Consider the following 20,207-nt stretch of genomic DNA (forward strand, 5'->3'; position numbering starts at 1 on the left):
TTCTCTAAGGATGAGGGTCCCCATGACAGTTCTAGAGGTGGTACCTCCCTATATTACATATATATATATATATATATATATATATATATATATATATATATATATATATATATATATATATATATAAAGAAATGTGTTTGCCGGTGAGGTATACTGATCCAAGAAAGAGGAGTTATCTTCCACTTCCTCAGATTAAATGTGACTGTCTCCTATTTCTCCAAATACTGCAGTACCCCTACTGGTTTAGTGTTCTACAAGAATCTAATAATAATAATAATAACAGTAATCCTATTATTGCTTCTACTACTACTACTACTAATAATAATAACATTAGTGAATATACACTAAGTGCTTACTTTAATCTTTTGTTTTGGGCATAAAGTCTTTCTTTGTATCAATAAGCAGGTGATTCACGACCTTAATGACTAAGTACTGTCAGGAGGCCTTAGACCTATTTTAATTATATCGACATGAAGCGCAAACCACTGAACCAGTATGGGTCATCTTTCTTTCTTTCTTTCTTTCTTTCTTTCTTTCTCTCTCTCTCTCTCTCTCTCTCTCTCTCTCTCTCTCTCTCTCTCTCTCTCTCTCTCTCTCTCTCTCTCTCTCTCTCTCTCTCTCTCTCTCTCTCTCTCTCTCTCTCTCTCTCTCTCTCTCTCTCTCCCTATCACCATTCCTGCGTTCTTCCTGGAGAAAATAATCTTAACTTGAGAAACACTGAGAAATATTCTGGCCATAACTTGAGAGGTTGGGTCGAAGGCACCGGTTCTGCTCCTCCTCCTCCTCCTCCTCCTCCTCCTCCTCTTCCTCCTCACGTTCTTTATGTTCTCTCTAACGTCCTAAATTTTTCTTCCAGGCGAACCTTCACCCCATAAGTGTTCTAGATTGTCTAATATTTTGTTATTGTGAACGTAACTCCCTTATATACATACATATACATACATACATACATATATATATATATATATATATATATATATATATATATATATATATATATATATATATATATATATATATATATATATATATATATATATATATATATATATATATATATATATATATATATATATATATATATATATATATATTGCAGCGCTTTCGTGAACTCTCACTTCATTAAGGAATATTAAAAGTAATATAACAACGGATTCTTATATATTAGTGGTGGTACCTGACATGTGACTGAGCGTGGGGACAGTAAGTGTACTGACCCTCGCTCGTTGGGAAAGTCTTGAAGTATAACATTAAAACTTAGCAAGTATCTATGTTCATTCACGTGAAAAATTTTAATTAGACCACTAGTTGTGTACATTCTGAAAAATTTGCAACATACAAATCAATGGTTGAACGATGTATATACTTTGTATAATAATAATAATGTTGATGATAATAATAATAATAATAATAATAATAATAATAATAATAATAATAATAATAATAATAATAATAATAATAATAATAATAATTATAATAATAATAATAATAATAATAATAAAAATAAAATAATAATAATAATTATTATTGTTATTTTTATAATTATTGTTGTTACTATTATTTTATTATTATTATTATTATTATTATTATTATTATTATTATTATTATTATTATTATTATTATTATTATTATTATTTTAGTTGTTATCCAAGAGTGCTGTCAACTAGTTATTCTTGTTTAAGAGAAGACTGTGTAAGTGCATCTTACCGTGACTTGTATTAACTTTCTTAACTCAAGCATCGCTGTTCTTACTCTTCCCGGCGCAGCGTCGAACGAGACGAGGAGCGTGGGCGGGGTGGAGAAGACCGTGGGTGTGCTCTCCTTCAGGACTGTCACCAGGACAGACATGGGACACTACCTCTGCATCGCAAACAATTCCGTTCCTCCCTCTGTCAGCAAAAGGATGGTGCTCAACGTTAGATGTGAGTATCTACAGTATAGAAAGAGCACTAGGGAAAGGGAACCATTTAGGTGGGAGGAGGTAAGGGTGATTAACGTAGGGTCTGTGTACCCAGAAAGAGCATTAAGGAAAGGGAAGCAGTTGGGGAGGAAAAGGTAAGATCTGCTCATCGTTAAATATGAGAGGCAAGGAAAACAGATAAAACGAATCGAAAAAATTCTCACTAAATATATCTTGAAATAAGAGAAAAAATAGTGAGGAGGGATCCAGGAAGATATTGTCATGGAAGATATTAATACAGGAATCTTGAATTTTGATTATGTAGAAAAAATGGAACTTTAAAGAATAATAGTCGGAGGAAATGTCCAGAGTTTGGTGGAGGAGTTACAGTAATCTAGATAAATATATGAGTGGAAATGGCTGGGTGTGAGTAAGACTAGCCTAGCATGGCTTGGTATACCTACTGCAATGCTCACCAGTAAAGACCTCAGAAAGATTTACAAAAGAAATTTTTCTTTAGTAAAATTATTAAAACAATTTACATCTACAAGACGCTAAGGCAGATTTATAGATACACGTCTACCACAGTTATTAGTGGGGTGAATTGCAGGTGGTCGCACAGGTATGCAGGAGGTTTTACTAGATGTTAGATGATAAAATTATTAGGTAGGTGAACTTGCTAGGAGATAGGTGGTCTTACAAGTACTGGGAAAGAGATGCTGCAGCGCGTGGTTGTTAATAAATAGGAAGTATTTTGGTAACACACCAGGCATATGATATTTGTGTAAACAAACATCCTCGGCAACTATATCCACGTATTTAGAGGATTGTCCAGCAGTGACAATTTCATTGTTACCAACCCCTGCAAGGAAGGATAACATCACATTTCTCTCGTAGTACTAAAGTTTCCTTGTAGAAAGCCCGTAGCATTCTAAGGAATTCTGAGGAAACTTCCCTGTGCAGCCAAAACGTGCACGACTCTACAGCATACGAAAGACATTAACCCAGCGTTCCTGTCCGCCATATCACTTCGGCATGGGCAGTGACCCACATCAGTTGGTTGATCATCTCGCAAAAAATCTTTCAGGACGTCTGAATACCATCATTCTGGCACATTTGAAACATTCTGGGGACCTTTTTTCCTGTTTTTCCATTGTGAACACACGGCTTCCTTTGAGGTCATCCCTTTGTTCACCATCGTCTCCACCAACATCGCCATAAACATTCTTAGGTGGAAAATATCCAGTGACATTAGCCTCCAGCTTCCTCTGTGACAACTTCAATTTTTTCAGGTAAGAGTATAGCGTAGTAATTGGTTTCCTTCTATTACGCCTTCAAATTTCCCGTCTTGAATTTATCACTCAAGATTTCGCACGCCTCCGTTCTCCCATCCTTTTCATCCAGGACTACATACACAGAGCTCAGCCCACGCTATATGCAACTTCCACTGTAAGGACCACTAAGAAATACTTAGTACTCCATACACAAATAACTCGTATAGATAATGAGACTTATGACAATCGAAACGTTGTCATAAATATCATTCTTCTATGTATGTGTTATCTGTGTTTTGTTCCAGTCACAGTATTGTGTTTTTTTATTCTTTACTAAGTACTCCCATGTGTGGTGTGGCTGACAACGCAATCCGGGCTCTTCACTAGAAGAAACCCTTGGCTGTGGCTATGGTAGCCACTGCATCTATCTAGTACGTAATCATGAAACCTCCTTCTACCTTTCCCTGAGTTTCTACTGCTTGGGTGTCTAAACAGTTCATGTGGATAATGCGGTAAGAAGTTAGGAGAAACTGTTGAGCGAGCATAATTATATATATATAGCAGAGACAACCAGAGCAATGCTTGCATAACCCACAGAAACCCCGACGGCCACCTGATGAACTGCAACGAGGCCCAGATAATTTTTACCGATTCTAAGCTGTGGAGGCAACGGCGCCTGAAAGAATCATTGATCGCAGTTCCTAATACGACTGAACACATGAAGTTACAAAATCTTCCCTACCTTGACCCCGCATGATTCAGACCTCGCATCGTCCCGCCTACATCGTGACGTGGTCACCACGTGATTGTTATTGAGGTAGGATTAAACCTCACATGACCGCTGACTATACTTACCTCATCTCTCCTGCCTGACATGCGCCTTGTGTTTTTTGTACTCTACGTGTCATAAAAGTAAACAAAGTCCCGGGACTGAAGCGTCTCCTCGAAAATGTCTTAAGTTCATAAGTGTCCTTTTCTTCTGGAAGCATTCTGTTAAGAAAATATTGTAGGGAGAGAGAGAGAGGGAGATATGAACATAGAACGGGAAAGAAAGAATGCTGCCGTGAGGGAAACTAAAATTCAACTGACTTTGGACAGAAATGAAGAAAGGGTGACTATACATATAATTCTCTCTCTCTCTCTCTCTCACGCACACGCACACGCTCACACACACACACACACACACACACACACACACACACACACACACACACACACACACACACACACACACACACACACACACACACACACACACACACACACACACACACATAGATCTTGACCATCGTACAGTGTCACCACCCGCCGCCCTATGTGAATTATTATGGTGATAGTGTGATAAGATCATCTTCCTCTTACGAGCTGAGTGGGAGGCAAAGGGAAGAGAAAGAGAGAGAGAGAGAAAGAAAGAGACAGACAGACAGACAGACAGACAGACAGACAGACAGAGACAGAGAGACAGAGAGATAGACAGAAAGACAGACAGACAGACACAAAGACAGAAAGAGTAGAAGTGGAAGAGTGTTAGAACCCGGGGAAGAGGTGCATATCCTTGGGTGGAAATTTGATTCCAGAATGTCTATGAAGAATCACGTGGTAAATCTTGTAAGCAAGGCAGGCAAGAAATGATCAGCACTAAGGCCTATCTCATACCTGCCCAAGAACAGAGGCTTCAAAACTCTGTAGAAGACACACGTACACTCACACCTTGAGTATCCACCACTTTCCTGGATTGCCTGCCCGCTCACGTGTCACTATAAATTCTGGACTTAAGGCGACTCATCTCTGGCCTGGACCCGGCCTAGATGGATCTGTCATTTCAGCAGAGCCTTCAACAAAGGAGAGATGTGGGCGGTTTCAGTGTTATGTGCAAAGCTAATAATGTCAAAGTTCCACCGCACTTGGCTCCACTTTGCGAACAGTAACCCCATGTACACCCCACAGTAACATCGCGTTCACCCCACAGTAACCCCGCGTACACCCCACAGTAACCCCTTGTTCACCCCACAGTAACCCCGTGTACACCCCACACTAACCCCGTGTACACCTCACAGTAACCCCGCGTTAACCCCACAGTAACCCCATGTTCACCCCACAGTAATCCCGTGTACACCCCACAGTAACCCCGTGTACACCCCACAGTAACCCCGCGTTCACCCCATAGTAACCCCCTGTTCACCCCACAGTAACCCCGCGTTCACCCCATAGTAACCCCATGTACACCACACAGTAACCCCGCGTTCACCCCAGAGTAACCCCGTGTACACCCCAGAGTAACCCCACGTTCACCTCATAGTAACCCCGTGTTCACCCCACAGTAACCACGCATTCACCCATAGTAACCCCGTGTACACCCCACAGTAACCCCGCGTTCCCCCCATAGTAACCCCATGAACACCCTACAGTTACCCTAAGTTCACCCCATAGTAACCCCATGTACACCTCACAGTAACCCCATGTACACCCCTCAGTACCCCATGTACACCCCAGAGTAACCCCCGTGTACATCCCAGAGTAACCCCGCGTTCACCCCATAGTAACCCCGTGTACACCCCAGAGTAACCCCGTGTTCACCCCACAATAACCCGATGTACGCCCCACAGTAACCCCTTGTACACCCCACAGTAACCCCGTGTACTCCTCACAGTACCCCATGTACACCCCATATTAACCTCATATACACCCCACAGTACCCCATGTACACCCTACAGTAGCCCCCTTTTCACCTCACAGTAACCCAATGTACACTCCACAGTAACCCCGTGTACACCCCACAATAACCCCATGTACACCCCACAGTAACCCCATGTACACCCCACAGTAACCCCGTGTGCACCTCACGATAACCCTGTATACACCCCACAGTAACCCCGTGTATAACCCACAGTAACCCCCGTGTACACCCCACAGTAACCCCGTGTACACTCCACAGTAACCCCGTGTACACCCCACAATAACCCCATGTACACCCCACAGTAACCCCATGTACACCCCACAGTAACCCCGTGTACACCTCGCGATAACCCTGTATACACCCCACAGTAACCCCGTGTATACCCCACAGTAACCCCCGTGTACACCTCACAGTAACCCCGTGTACACCCCACAGTAACCCCGTGTTCACCTCACAGTAACCCCCATGTTCACCCCACAGTAACCCTCGTGAACACCCCACAGTAACTCCCGTGTACACCCCCCCAGTAACCCTATGTACACCCCACAGTAACCCCGTGATGAATGGTTTGAAAAACCGACAAGTTGAAGATTGAGACACTTATGCAACATATGGGAATCTTTATTCAGCACTGCAGCATCATGGGATCTTGTTACAAAGAATTCTTCAACACTTGTCCAACCTTTGGACGAAGACCTACTTCGACTAGTGGATGGTACCACTATGACCCCACCTCCTGCTTCGCCTCACCTGACTACAGTATATAAGCCACGTCTACGGTCCTATGCTGTACATTCTACAAGATTGATGGAATGAACACATAGACTCCAGGCTGAGGGACTGATTACCTCAAACTCCTCCTTCTACTTTGTATTGGACTGATGAAGCCACTGTGTGGCTTCATCAGTCGTACACCCCACAGTAACCCCCGTGTACAACCCACAGTAACCCCCGTGTACACCCCACAGTAACCCCCATTTATACCCACAGTAACCTCCGTGTACAGCCCACAGTAACCCCCGTTTATACGCACAGTAACTCCCGTGTACACCCCACAGTAACCCCCGTTTATACCCACATTAACCTCCCCTTATACACCCGATTGTAACTCCTGTGTACACCCCACAGACCGCGAGCCAGCCGTGTATGTGAGTCACCAGATGATCGGCGTGTACCGTGGTGATGACGTAGCCATCAACTGTACCGTGACGGCGTACCCTAGACCAGTAGTCTTCTGGCAGGATAACCTGGGCAAGATGATCATATCAGGTGTGTAGCATACGTACCTTCCTGTGTGATGTACCTTAGTTATGTGTACCTCCACGTATGTACAAATATATATATATATATATATATATATATATATATATATATATATATATATATATATATATATATATATATATGTATTGACCAGTTTTACCTATTCGGCACGAAATATATATATATATATATATATATATATATATATATATATATATATATATATATATATATATATATATATATATATCGTGCCGAATAGGTAAAACTGGTCAATTAGCTAGAACTCATTTAAAATTAAGTCCTTTCTAAAATTTTCTATTTTAAGTTTGAAAATACATTTTTTTCATTTGTGTTAATGTAAAAAATTAATAATTTTGTACCAAAAGATCCTTAGAAGACTTGCCTAACCTTATTATAACAAGCGCAATTTAATTTAGCCTAATCCAACTAAACATATTATAGAAAAGTTTTAAATAATTTAATAATAAGCATACACAAAGAAATATACTTTTTTTCATTAGGGTCAGAATGACTTTTGGGAAATTTTTGCATACTCAAATATTCGCTTGTCTTATTCTGCAAGAAGTGCGTTGCTATTTAAGCCAAAATCGCAAGCTTTACCTATTCGGCACGACACGCACACTTACAGATAGACAGACAGACACACACACACACACACGCACACACACACACAAACACAAACACACGCACACACACACACACACACACACACACACAAGGTAACAGAAGTAAGACACGAGAGAGAGGGTTGGGTAGATTGCGTTTTCCTAGACTGCAGGAAGGCCTTTGACACAGTTCCCCACAAGAGATTAGTGCAGAAGCTGGAGGATCAGGCACACGTAAAAGGAAGGGCACTGCAGTGGATAAGGGAATACCTGACAGGGAGGCAGCAACGAGTCATGGTACGTGAAGAGGTATCACAGTGGGCGCCTGTTACGAGCGGGGTCCCACAGGGGTCAGTTCTAGGACTAGTGCTATTTTTGATATATGTGAACGACATGATGGAAGGAATAGACTCTGAAGTGTCCCTGTTCGCAGATGACGTGAAGTTGATGAGAAGAATTAAATCGGACGAGGATGAGGCAGGACTGCAAAGAGACCTGGAGAGGCTGGACATGTGGTCCAGTAACTGGCTTCTCGAATTCAATCCAGCCAAATGCAAAGTCATGAAGATTGGGGAGGGGCAAAGAAGACCGCAGACAGAGTATAGGCTAGGTGGACAAAGACTACAGACCTCACTCAGGGAGAAAGACCTTGGGGTGACCATAACACCGAGCACATCACTGGAGGCACACATCAACCAAATAACCGCTGCAGCATACGGGCGCCTGGCAAACCTGAGAATAGCGTTCCGATACCTTAATAAGGAATCGTTCAAGACACTGTATACTGTGTATGTTAGGCCCATACTGGAGTATGCAGCACCAGTCTGGAACCCACACCTGGTCAAGCACGTCAAGAAGTTAGAGAAAGTACAAAGGTTTGCAACAAGGCTAGTCCCAGAGCTCAAGGGAATGTCGTACGAGGAAAGGTTAAGGGAAATCGGACTGACGACACTGGAGGACAGAAGGGTCAGGGGAGACATGATAACGACATACAAGATACTGCGGGGAATAGACAAGGTGGACAGAGATAGGATGTTCCAGAGAGGGGACACAGGGACAAGGGGTCACAACTGGAAGCTGAAGACTCAGACGAGTCACAGGGACGTTAGGAAGTATTTCTTCAGTCATAGAGTTGTCAGCAAGTGGAATAGCCTAGCAAGTGAAGTAGTGGAGGCAGGAACCATACATAGTTTTAAGAAGAGGTATGACAAAGCTCAGGAAGCAGAGAGAGAGAGGATCCAGTAGCGATCAGTGAAGAGGCGGGGCCAGGAGCTGAGTCTCGACCCCTGCAACCACAATTAGGTGAGTACAATTAGGTGAGTACTCACACACACACTCACACACACACACACACACACACACACAGACCTGGTCCAGCAATTGGCTCCTGGAGTTCAATCCCACCAAGTGCAAAGTCATGAAGATTGGGGAAGGGCAAAGAAGGCCGCAGACGGAGTACAGTCTAGGGGGTCAGAGACTACAAACCTCACTCAAGGAAAAAGATCTTGGGGTGAGTATAACACCAGGCACATCTCCTGAAGCGCACATCAACCAAATAACTGCTGCAGCATATGGGCGCCTAGCAAACCTCAGAACAGCATTCCGACATCTTAATAAGGAATCATTCAGGACCCTGTACACCGTGTATGTTAGGCCCATATTGGAGTATGCGGCACCAGTTTGGAACCCACACCTAGCCAAGCACGTGAAGAAACTAGAGAAAGTGCAAAGGTTTGCAACAAGACTAGTCCCAGAGCTATGAGGTATGTCCTACGAGGAGAGGTTAAGGGAAATCAACCTGACGACACTGGAGGACAGGAGAGATAGGGGGGACATGATAACGACATACAAAATACTGAGAGGAATTGACAAGGTGGACAAAGACAGGATGTTCCAGAGATTGGACACAGTAACAAGGGGACACAGTTGGAAGCTGAAGACACAGATGAATCACAGGGATGTTAGGAAGTATTTCTTCAGCCACAGAGTAGTCAGTAAGTGGAATAGTTTGGGAAGCGATGTAGTGGAGGCAGGATCCATACATAGCTTTAAGCAGACGTATGATAAAGCTCACGGCTCAGGGAGAGTGACCTAGTAGCGATCAGTGAAGAGGCGGGGCCAGGAGCTCGGACTCGACCCCCGCAACCTCAACTAGGTGAGTACAACTAGGTGAGTACACACACACACACACACACACACACACACACACACACACACACACACACACACACACAAGAAAGTGTAAGCAGTATTCCAACAAGTGAGAGTCCCCTTTCAACATATGTGGCTAGTATTAGTTAACTTCTTGTATCCCTCTTTAGTGCCAACGTGGCACGTCACCTCACTCAATGCCAATTAACCAGGTGTTTCTGTGTCTCAGGTGGTCGGTACCAGGTGATAGAGAACCAGGTGGGTGAGAGTCCGCCCAAGCTGCAGACGACGCTCATCATCCGGGGGTTGAGAGTGGAGGACATAACGACGTACCGCTGTAACGCCTCCATCGACAACGACAAGATGAGAGAGAAGAGCCTAGCTGTCCAGCTCAACGGTGGGTCTTACCGCTTCCTCTCTTGCTCACCCACCTGCCAGACAGTGAAGGAGAGCGAAACGTTGCGGAACAAGCTTCTGTTGGAACAGTATTCCACTCTGAGCGTAACTTTATCACGACTTTATTAAGCTTTACGCAGAGCGAAGCTTCGTCTGAAGCATAATCTAGTACTGCCATGTTAGGCTTTTCTTAACGTCTTTCACTCTTGTGTAAAGTTTATTAAAGTCTTTAAAACTGGACACTAACTCTAAATTAATTCTTTTCAACCCAAAATATCTGATTTTCACTCTGAAATTTTAAATATCCTGTAAATGCTTGAAAATAATAATAATAGTAATAATAATAAAAATTGTGTCCAAATTTGAATGCATCAGCAACTTCAGTCGAAACTTCAAAATATCCTATAAATGCTTGGAAAAAAAATTGAAAATGTGTGTCCAGATTTGGATATAACTAATGTGTGTAACTGTCCTACTCTCACGAGCTTTAAAATCACTCCTACACTTATATAACTCACTCCCTCACCGTTACAGTTAACTCCCACTCTCTTACAACTTACTCTCACACCCTTATAACTCGCTCTCACACTCCCAACAATTCACTTTCAACCCACTTCTACACTCCTGTAACTCTCACACTCCGACAATACTCTCTCAACGCAAGTACACCTACACTACTCATTCTCATCCACCCCTTACCACCTCGTTAATGATATATCTCCACTTCCCTGATATAGGCAGGCCAGGGGAAGGTGTGAGGAATACCACAGGGCAGTATCCCTCACAGGGAGGTATCCCCTCACATAGAGGTATCCCTCACAGGGAAATTATTCCCTATAAGGGAGATACCCCCTCTCACGGAGGTATCCCCTCACGTGGAGGTATCCCTCAAAGGAGGTATCCCTCACAGTTAGGTATCCCACACAGGGCGATATCCCCTGAGGCATTCCTCACACAGGGGCAGTCCTGCAGCAAGTCTGGACCCTATTATCTTTTTCGTCCATCCACAGAAATCTCTCGGCCCTCCACGGAGTCTTCCCCAGGACAGGACGAGTACTTTAAAGGTAGGTCGAGCCTGGCACCACCCCGGCAGTCCCCGACACCCTCCGTCTGGCACTCAGACCCTAATGCCAACCACACTACTACATCCTCTAGCAGTGCCAATAAAGGTCTTGATCTTCTGCTCAGATCTTTTGAGCAGACATTCTTAGTCTCTGTTATATCATTAATATTATTATTATTATTATTATTATTATTATTATTATTATTTTATCTGTTCTTATTATTATTATTATTATTATTATTATTATTATTATTATTATTATTATTATTATTATTATTATTATTATTATTTTCGATTGGATATGTTTAATATTACGAAAAATAGTCTTGTAGCAACTGCAATGGATTTAATTGCAATTAGTTATATCAGTTAAAACTCTTTGATGTTTTTGCTAATAATGAATGAATAACTTAAGTCGATATACCAAACTTGTTATCACACGAGTCATATAAATGCATGCTGATGAAAAGGATGTTGCCACTCCAAGCTTACTACAGCTTCCAGTGCTCACACACACACACACACACACACACACACACACACACACACACACACACACACACACACACACACTCACAAGTGTGTGTATATGTGTGTGAGTGCGTCTCTGTTAGAATTTAACCCCAACAAATGTAAAGTTAGGATAATTGCGGAAGGGCAAAGAAAACCGGAAACAGAGTGCAGGCCTGAGGCACAAAGGCTACAGACCTTCCAAAAAGAGAAGGACCTTAGTGTGAGCATAGTTCCCAGCATTTCGCCTGCGGCACGCCAGCCGAATAACCGCTGCAGCAAACGCAAGGCTGGCAAATTTAAGAGTAAGTTTCTGGAACCTCGACAAGGAGGCGCAAAAATCTTTATGCACGGTACTATTCAGACCTGTCTTGGAGTATGCAGCGCGAGGACAGAACCCTCATCTTGTAAAGCACGTCAAGAAGCTGGAGAAAAGTGAAACAGTTTGGAACCAGACTAGTTCCAGAGCTGAGGGGTATGAACAGTGAGAAGAGGCTAGAGGAGCTAAACCTGACGATACTAGAAGACAGAAGAAACAGTGGTGAATGTTTACGACGTGCAAAATAGTGAGAGAAATTGACAGGGTGGACAGGACGAGTGTGTTTGCGAGGCTGGGTTCAGGCACACGTCGATGTATTAATATGTGTACTGAACGTGACACTGGTATCTAATATGGGAGTAGAATGATATTAGTTCCTATAGCTATCCACGGCCACAAATGTGCTCACGTTAGGCGTGGCATGTCCAGGTTGTGAACAATTAACGTTAAAAGCATCGTGGTGTAGTGGACTAAGGCGTCGAGGATTTTAGTTTGCTTTCCGTGAGGCTGGTTAAAATATCTGTGGTTAGATACCTAGCTAGTCGCAATATGCTATTTGGTACAAAACTACTTGTTTCCTGGATGCATTAATATATATATATAGTGTATATATATATATATATATATATATAATATATATATATATATATATATATATACATATATATATATATATATACATATATATATACATATATATATATATATATATAGTAGGTTGGTAGACAGCAACCACCCAGGGAAGTACTACCGTCCTGCCAGATGACTGTGAAACAAAAACCTGTAACTGTTTTGCATGATGGTAGGATTGCTGGTTTCTTTTTCTGTCTCATAAACACGCTAAGATAACAGGGATATCTTGCTACTCCTACTTACACTTTGGTCACACTTCACAGACACGCACATGCATATATATATATACATACATCTAGGTTTTTCTCCTTTTTCTAAATAGCTCTTGTTCTTTTTTATTTCTTCTATTGTCCATGGGGAAGTGGAAAAGAATCTTTCCTCCGTAAGCCATGCGTGTCGTATGAGGCGACTAAAATGCCGGGAGCAATGGGCTAGTAACCCCTTCTCCTGTATACAATTACTAAAAAAGAGAAGAAGAAAAACTTTATAAAACTGGGTTGCTTAAATGTGCGTGGATGTAGTGCGGATGACAAGAAACAGATGATTGCTGATGTTATGAATGAAAAGAAGTTGGATGTCCTGGCCCTAAGCGAAACAAAGCTGAAGGGGGTAGGAGAGTTTCAGTGGGGGGAAATAAATGGGATTAAATCTGGAGTATCTGAGAGAGTTAGAGCAAAGGAAGGGGTAGCAGTAATGTTAAATGATCAGTTATGGAAGGAGAAAAGAGAATATGAATGTGTAAATTCAAGAATTATGTGGATTAAAGTAAAGGTTGGATGCGAGAAGTGGGTCATAATAAGCGTGTATGCACCTGGAGAAGAGAGGAATGCAGAGGAGAGAGAGAGATTTTGGGAGATGTTAAGTGAATGTATAGGAGCCTTTGAACCAAGTGAGAGAGTAATTGTGGTAGGGGACTTGAATGCTAAAGTAGGAGAAACTTTTAGAGAGGGTGTGGTAGGTAAGTTTGGGGTGCCAGGTGTAAATGATAATGGGAGCCCTTTGATTGAACTTTGTATAGAAAGGGGTTTAGTTATAGGTAATACATATTTTAAGAAAAAGAGGATAAATAAGTATACACGATATGATGTAGGGCGAAATGACAGTAGTTTGTTGGATTATGTATTGGTAGATAAAAGACTGTTGAGTAGACTTCAGGATGTACATGTTTATAGAGGGGCCACAGATATATCAGATCACTTTCTAGTTGTAGCTACACTGAGAGTAAAAGGTAGATGGGATACAAGGAGAATAGAAGCATCAGGGAAGAGAGAGGTGAAGGTTTATAAACTAAAAGAGGAGGCAGTTAGGGTAAGATATAAACAGCTATTGGAGGATAGATGGGCTAATGAGAGCATAGGCAATGGGGTCGAAGAGGTATGGGGTAGGTTTAAAAATGTAGTGTTAGAGTGTTCAGCAGAAGTTTGTGGTTACAGGAAAGTGGGTGCAGGAGGGAAGAGGAGCGATTGGTGGAATGATGATGTAAAGAGAGTAGTAAGGGAGAAAAAGTTAGCATATGAGAAGTTTTTACAAAGTAGAAGTGATGCAAGGAGGGAAGAGTATATGGAGAAAAAGAGAGAAGTTAAGAGAGTGGTGAAGCAATGTAAAAAGAGAGCAAATGAGAGAGTGGGTGAGATGTTATCAACAAATTTTGTTGAAAATAAGAAAAAGTTTTGGAGTGAGATTAACAAGTTAAGAAAGCCTAGAGAACAAATGGATTTGTCAGTTAAAAATAGGAGAGGAGAGTTATTAAATGGAGAGGTAGAGGTATTGGGAAGATGGAAGGAATATTTTGAGGAATTGTTAAATGTTGATGAAGATAGGGAAGCTGTGATTTCGTGTATAGGGCAAGGAGGAATAACATCTTGTAGGAGTGAGGAAGAGCCAGTTGTGAGTGTGGGGGAAGTTCGTGAGGCAGTAGGTAAAATGAAAGGGGGTAAGGCAGCCGGGATTGATGGGATAAAGATAGAAATGTTAAAAGCAGGTGGGGATATAGTTTTGGAGTGGTTGGTGCAATTATTTAATAAATGTATGGAAGAGGGTAAGGTACCTAGGGATTGGCAGAGAGCATGCATAGTTCCTTTGTATAAAGGCAAAGGGGATAAAAGAGAGTGCAAAAATTATAGGGGGATAAGTCTGTTGAGTGTACCTGGTAAAGTGTATGGTAGAGTTATAATTGAAAGAATTAAGAGTAAGACGGAGAATAGGATAGCAGATGAACAAGGAGGCTTTAGGAAAGGTAGGGGGTGTGTGGACCAGGTGTTTACAGTGAAACATATAAGTGAACAGTATTTAGATAAGGCTAAAGAGGTCTTTGTGGCATTTATGGATTTGGAAAAGGCGTATGACAGGGTGGATAGGGGGGCAATGTGGCAGATGTTGCAAGTGTATGGTGTAGGAGGTAGGTTACTGAAAGCAGTGAAGAGTTTTTACGAGGATAGTGAGGCTCAAGTTAGAGTATGTAGGAAAGAGGGAAATTTTTTCCCAGTAAAAGTAGGCCTTAGACAAGGATGTGTGATGTCACCGTGGTTGTTTAATATATTTATAGATGGGGTTGTAAGAGAAGTAAATGCGAGGGTCTTGGCAAGAGGCGTGGAGTTAAAAGATAAAGAATCACACACAAAGTGGGAGTTGTCACAGCTGCTCTTTGCCGATGACACTGTGCTCTTGGGAGATTCTGAAGAGAAGTTGCAGAGATTGGTGGATGAATTTGGTAGGGTGTGCAAAAGAAGAAAATTAAAGGTGAATACAGGAAAGAGTAAGGTTATGAGGATAACAAAAAGATTAGGTGATGAAAGATTGAATATCAGATTGGAGGGAGAGAGTATGGAGGAGGTGAACGTATTCAGATATTTGGGAGTGGACGTGTCAGCGGATGGGTCTATGAAAGATGAGGTGAATCATAGAATTGATGAGGGAAAAAGAGTGAGTGGTGCACTTAGGAGTCTGTGGAGACAAAGAACTTTGTCCTTGGAGGCAAAGAGGGGAATGTATGAGAGTATAGTTTTACCAACGCTCTTATATGGGTGTGAAGCGTGGGTGATGAATGTTGCAGCGAGGAGAAGGCTGGAGGCAGTGGAGATGTCATGTCTGAGGGCAATGTGTGGTGTGAATATAATGCAGAGAATTCGTAGTTTGGAAGTTAGGAGGAGGTGCGGGATTACCAAAACTGTTGTCCAGAGGGCTGAGGAAGGGTTGTTGAGGTGGTTCGGACATGTAGAGAGAATGGAGCGAAACAGAATGACTTCAAGAGTGTATCAGTCTGTAGTGGAAGGAAGGCGGGGTAGGGGTCGGCCTAGGAAGGGTTGGAGGGAGGGGGTAAAGGAGGTTTTGTGTGCGAGGGGCTTGGACTTCCAGCAGGCATGCGTGAGCGTGTTTGATAGGAGTGAATGGAGACAAATGGTTTTTAATACTTGACGTGCTGTTGGAGTGTGAGCAAAGTAACATTTATGAAGGGATTCAGGGAAACCGGCAGGCCGGACTTGAGTCCTGGAGATGGGAAGTACAGTGCCTGCACTCTGAAGGAGGGGTGTTAATGTTGCAGTTTAAAAACTGTAGTGTAAAGCACCCTTCTGGCAAGACAGTGATGGAGTGAATGATGGTGAAAGTTTTTCTTTTTCGGGCCACCCTGCCTTGGTGGGAATCGGCCGGTGTGATAATAAATAAAAATATATATATATATATATATATATATATATATATATATATGCAAAACAACCACTCTGAAAGAATAGAGAAATTCCAAGCGCTTTCGTGACTACTCACATTATCAAGGAACTATGGACATAGTTCCTTGATAATGTGAGTAGTCACGAAAGCGCTTGGAATTTCTCTATTCTTTCAGAGTGGTTGTTTTGCATATTCTGAAATCACCTGTTTACTGTGATCTTATTGGATATATATATATATATATATATATATATATATATATATATATATATATATATATATATATATATATATATATATATATATATATATATATACATATATATATATATATATATATTTTTTTTATTATTTTTTTTATTATCACACCGGCCGATTCCCACCAAGGCAGGGTGGCCCGAAAAAGAAAAACTTTCACCATCATTCACTCCATCACTGTCTTGCCAGAAGGGTGCTTTACACTACAGTTTTTAAACTGCAACATTAACACCCCTCCTTATATATATATATATATATATATATATATATATATATATATAAATATATATATATATATATATATAATAGCTCTTTGACGAAAATATTGCGAATTTTTTCCAAGCATAGAAATGCGTAATTAAATGTGTTGATTAGCTGGAATAGGAGAACATCTTAGCTAACTAAATTTGTTAGTGTTTGCTTTAATAGTTGAGTCTTGCATTGGATGCAACTTTGCGAGTGATGCAACAGAGATGATGATCATCACAGCTAACACACACTCTTGCTAATTGACCTAACGTCAGCCTTATGCCTGATCTGAATTTAATGGAGTTCGCAGTAATGATTCTCCCAGTAAAATGTAGATGAGTTTAGCTCATTCTGCTCCAAATGAGTTAATCGAGAGTGGTCATTTGACCCAGCATGACCTGTTAAAATGTCGGTCCATGCTGGTGCTGTTACTACTGCTGCTGCTGTTGTTTTTGTGGTTGCTGTTGTTGTTGGTTTTGCTAATCTGTTGTTGAAGATGCTTCTTCTCTTGCTATTGTCAGTGCTGCTGTCTTTGCCGTTGCTTCTGCTGCTGTCGCTTTAGCCGCTTCTACTGCTATTGGTTCCACCGCTGCTACTGCTGCTGCTGTTACATTATGCGGTTTGATGGTTGATGCATCTTTGTCTGATTCATCAAATGAATCATTCATGATTTACTTATTCTATATACATAATGTTGTACTCCATGAGTAGTGACAGATATGAAAGGCAGGTGAATTAGGTTGAAAGCCCACACTCAAGGTCTCACAGGTTTAACCATTAATCATTAATGCATTGACTTCCTTACGCTGGTAAATCTCTTCCTTAATTAGCTCGAAAGCTCCCCTGTCTTCAAATAACATGTTCATTTTCCCCTATAATCCACCTTGTCCATAATTACTATTGTATTTACTTTGTCTGCTTTTATAAGGTGAAGTCCAGGATCTTTCCTTAATTCATGGTATGACTTAACAAATCTTTGAGAACAACTGTGTTGCAGAAGTCTGAGCTTCGCCTCCTCACCAAGGAAGAGAGATACTATAATGGGACAATCCGATGCGTATATCACGTGTAGTGATGGAAACTGTTGAAGAACCTGACACTCTCTTTGAAGACTTTACAATAGTTGCTGCAGCAATCTTTTCAGCAATGCGGCTGTTCCAGCCAGATTATTTGCCACCCTCAGTGTTTGACGGACCCGGTGTCAGTGTTGGTATTCCTTAATGCCGCTAGTAAAGCTGTGGTAGTGCACATCATCTCGGTTTTTTTTTTTTACCAGTTGTATGCTGCAGAGTTGGATGACTGGTAATGTAGTTTGAAATGAAATACACGTGGCCTAGTCCATACAATTTAACAATAAATTTGCACACACTGAAAGTCACTCTGAGAAATGTTTGCCTTTTTCATACGGTAGTTTTAAAATATATTTCGACGACGTAGTAAGAGGTGAGTGACGGATGAAGAACATCACTGTGGGAAAACTTAATTAAGTATAGACTTCTAGTGAAGAGATAAAAAGTATCATGGGAATGATTGTTACCAGTCCTGCTTAGAATTTTGGTAGAGACGTTAGAAACAAGAGGAGAACTGAAACGAATACTGTCGGTGCGATGAACGAACCAAACTTCTGGCAGTAAGGCTTTATTTTGACCAACTATGAGTTCACTAGAAGACACCGGTTCACGTTAGAAGGGAATTAGGCTAGAGTCATACAGAGTTATCAGTTTTTCCTAATAATCTCTAGCAGTAACTCTGTGGTCCCGCCAGAGTACCGTCGTTCAAGAGCCAGATGTTAAGCTTGCTGGAGAGCCTCTCAGTGACTCTTAAAGACAAGACAGAAGTGAGATAATCCTACTGAACACCTTAACACGAGTGCTTAGTACTATTGTTAAATAAACAAATGATAGGAAATGATAATGTAGAGCTGGATGAGCAGTGGCAAAATACGACCTCACAGCCAGGTGGAATTCCGAACTCACGCTGAATTGGTTCCAGAAGAATGGACGCATCTTGGCTGACTATAAAAACGGCTGTCGTGGTAACAGGGCAACTGTTTGCGTGACTCCACTGTATTGTCTTCTAAGAAGACAGAAGAAAGCGCCGAGAAGAGAATTTAATCACCACAGGGATAAACCCAGCAAGCAAACAACAACAACAGCAACACACACACATACACACACACACACACACACACACACACAGGCCAGGAAGTGGAACGATCTAGACTGTAAAGTGGTACAGGCAGAATCCAGCCATTGCTTTAAGAATAGGCATGATAGGGCTCACGCAGTCAGGAGAGAGTGAAACTAGTACCAGCCAGCAGAGAGACGGGTCCAGGAGCTGAGAACCGAACTCTGAAATCACAGTTGAATACAATTAGGCTCGTACACACACACACACACACACACACACACACGCGCGCGCGCGCGCGCGCAGGGGCAAGGAGCTGAATCTCGACCCCTGTAACCACAATTAGGTGAGTACACACATAGGTACGATAAGACTCTTGGAATAGGGAGACAGTGGACCTTAGTAGCGACCAGCGGAGAGGCGGGACCAGGAGCTGTGAATCAGCCCCTGTAGCTACATATAGGCGAGTACAAAGCTAAGTGTCTATCGGCAAGCGCCTTTGGAAATTGAAAACAAAATAGCTGGTAAATTTTACGCGTTGGGAAGTAGACGTTGATCAGTATCTAGTGTAGAGTACCATGTGATGTGCTGATCATTCACATACCGAATATGTGAATGATCTAATTCTTGCACTGTTTAACGTTCTATCGCCTTGACAGCGTGACATGCTTCATTGTTCTTGTCTGGGAGTTCGGGGTTCTAGTCAGCTATTTGCAGTGAGTGAGTGTTTAACGTAGTGAGTATTTAATGCAGTGGGTGAGCGTGTGGTGCATTGGGTTAGTGTTTGGTGCATTGGATGGCTATTTAATGCAGTGGGTAAGTGTCTGCTACAGTTGGTGGGTGTTTAGTGCAGTGGGTAAGCGTTTGGTTCAGTAAGTGGGTGGATGGTGCAGTAGGTGGGTACTAGAGTAGTGTACTGGGTAGACAGTTGGGGATCTAGTGAGAGTTTATTCCTCCAGGTAGACCTCATAGTTGGCCTTAGGAGAGGATGTTTGAGGCTGTGTGTGTGAATGTTTGAAGCGCTGTGTGAGAGTTTTTGAAGCTCTGGGTATGTGTTTGAAGCTCTGGGTTGTTTTTCAAACTGTGTTTGTG

At 41.9% G+C, this 20,207-nt stretch overlaps 1 protein-coding gene across 1 annotated transcript in view; it reads left to right on the forward strand.

Annotated features, from left to right (window-relative positions):
* LOC128691303 (lachesin) overlaps positions 1–20,207 on the forward strand; it is a 242,900-nt gene that overhangs the window by 186,307 nt on the left and 36,386 nt on the right. Inside the window, exons 7-10 of the mRNA XM_070091662.1 lie at positions 1,767–1,922; positions 6,980–7,120; positions 10,124–10,291; positions 11,301–11,354. Of these exons, the coding sequence (XP_069947763.1) occupies positions 1,767–1,922; positions 6,980–7,120; positions 10,124–10,291; positions 11,301–11,354 (519 nt within the window). The remainder of the gene's footprint in view (positions 1–1,766; positions 1,923–6,979; positions 7,121–10,123; positions 10,292–11,300; positions 11,355–20,207) is intronic.

The sequence above is a fragment of the Cherax quadricarinatus genome, chromosome 36, assembly GCF_038502225.1.
Source record: "Cherax quadricarinatus isolate ZL_2023a chromosome 36, ASM3850222v1, whole genome shotgun sequence".
NCBI lineage: Eukaryota > Metazoa > Arthropoda > Malacostraca > Decapoda > Parastacidae > Cherax > Cherax quadricarinatus.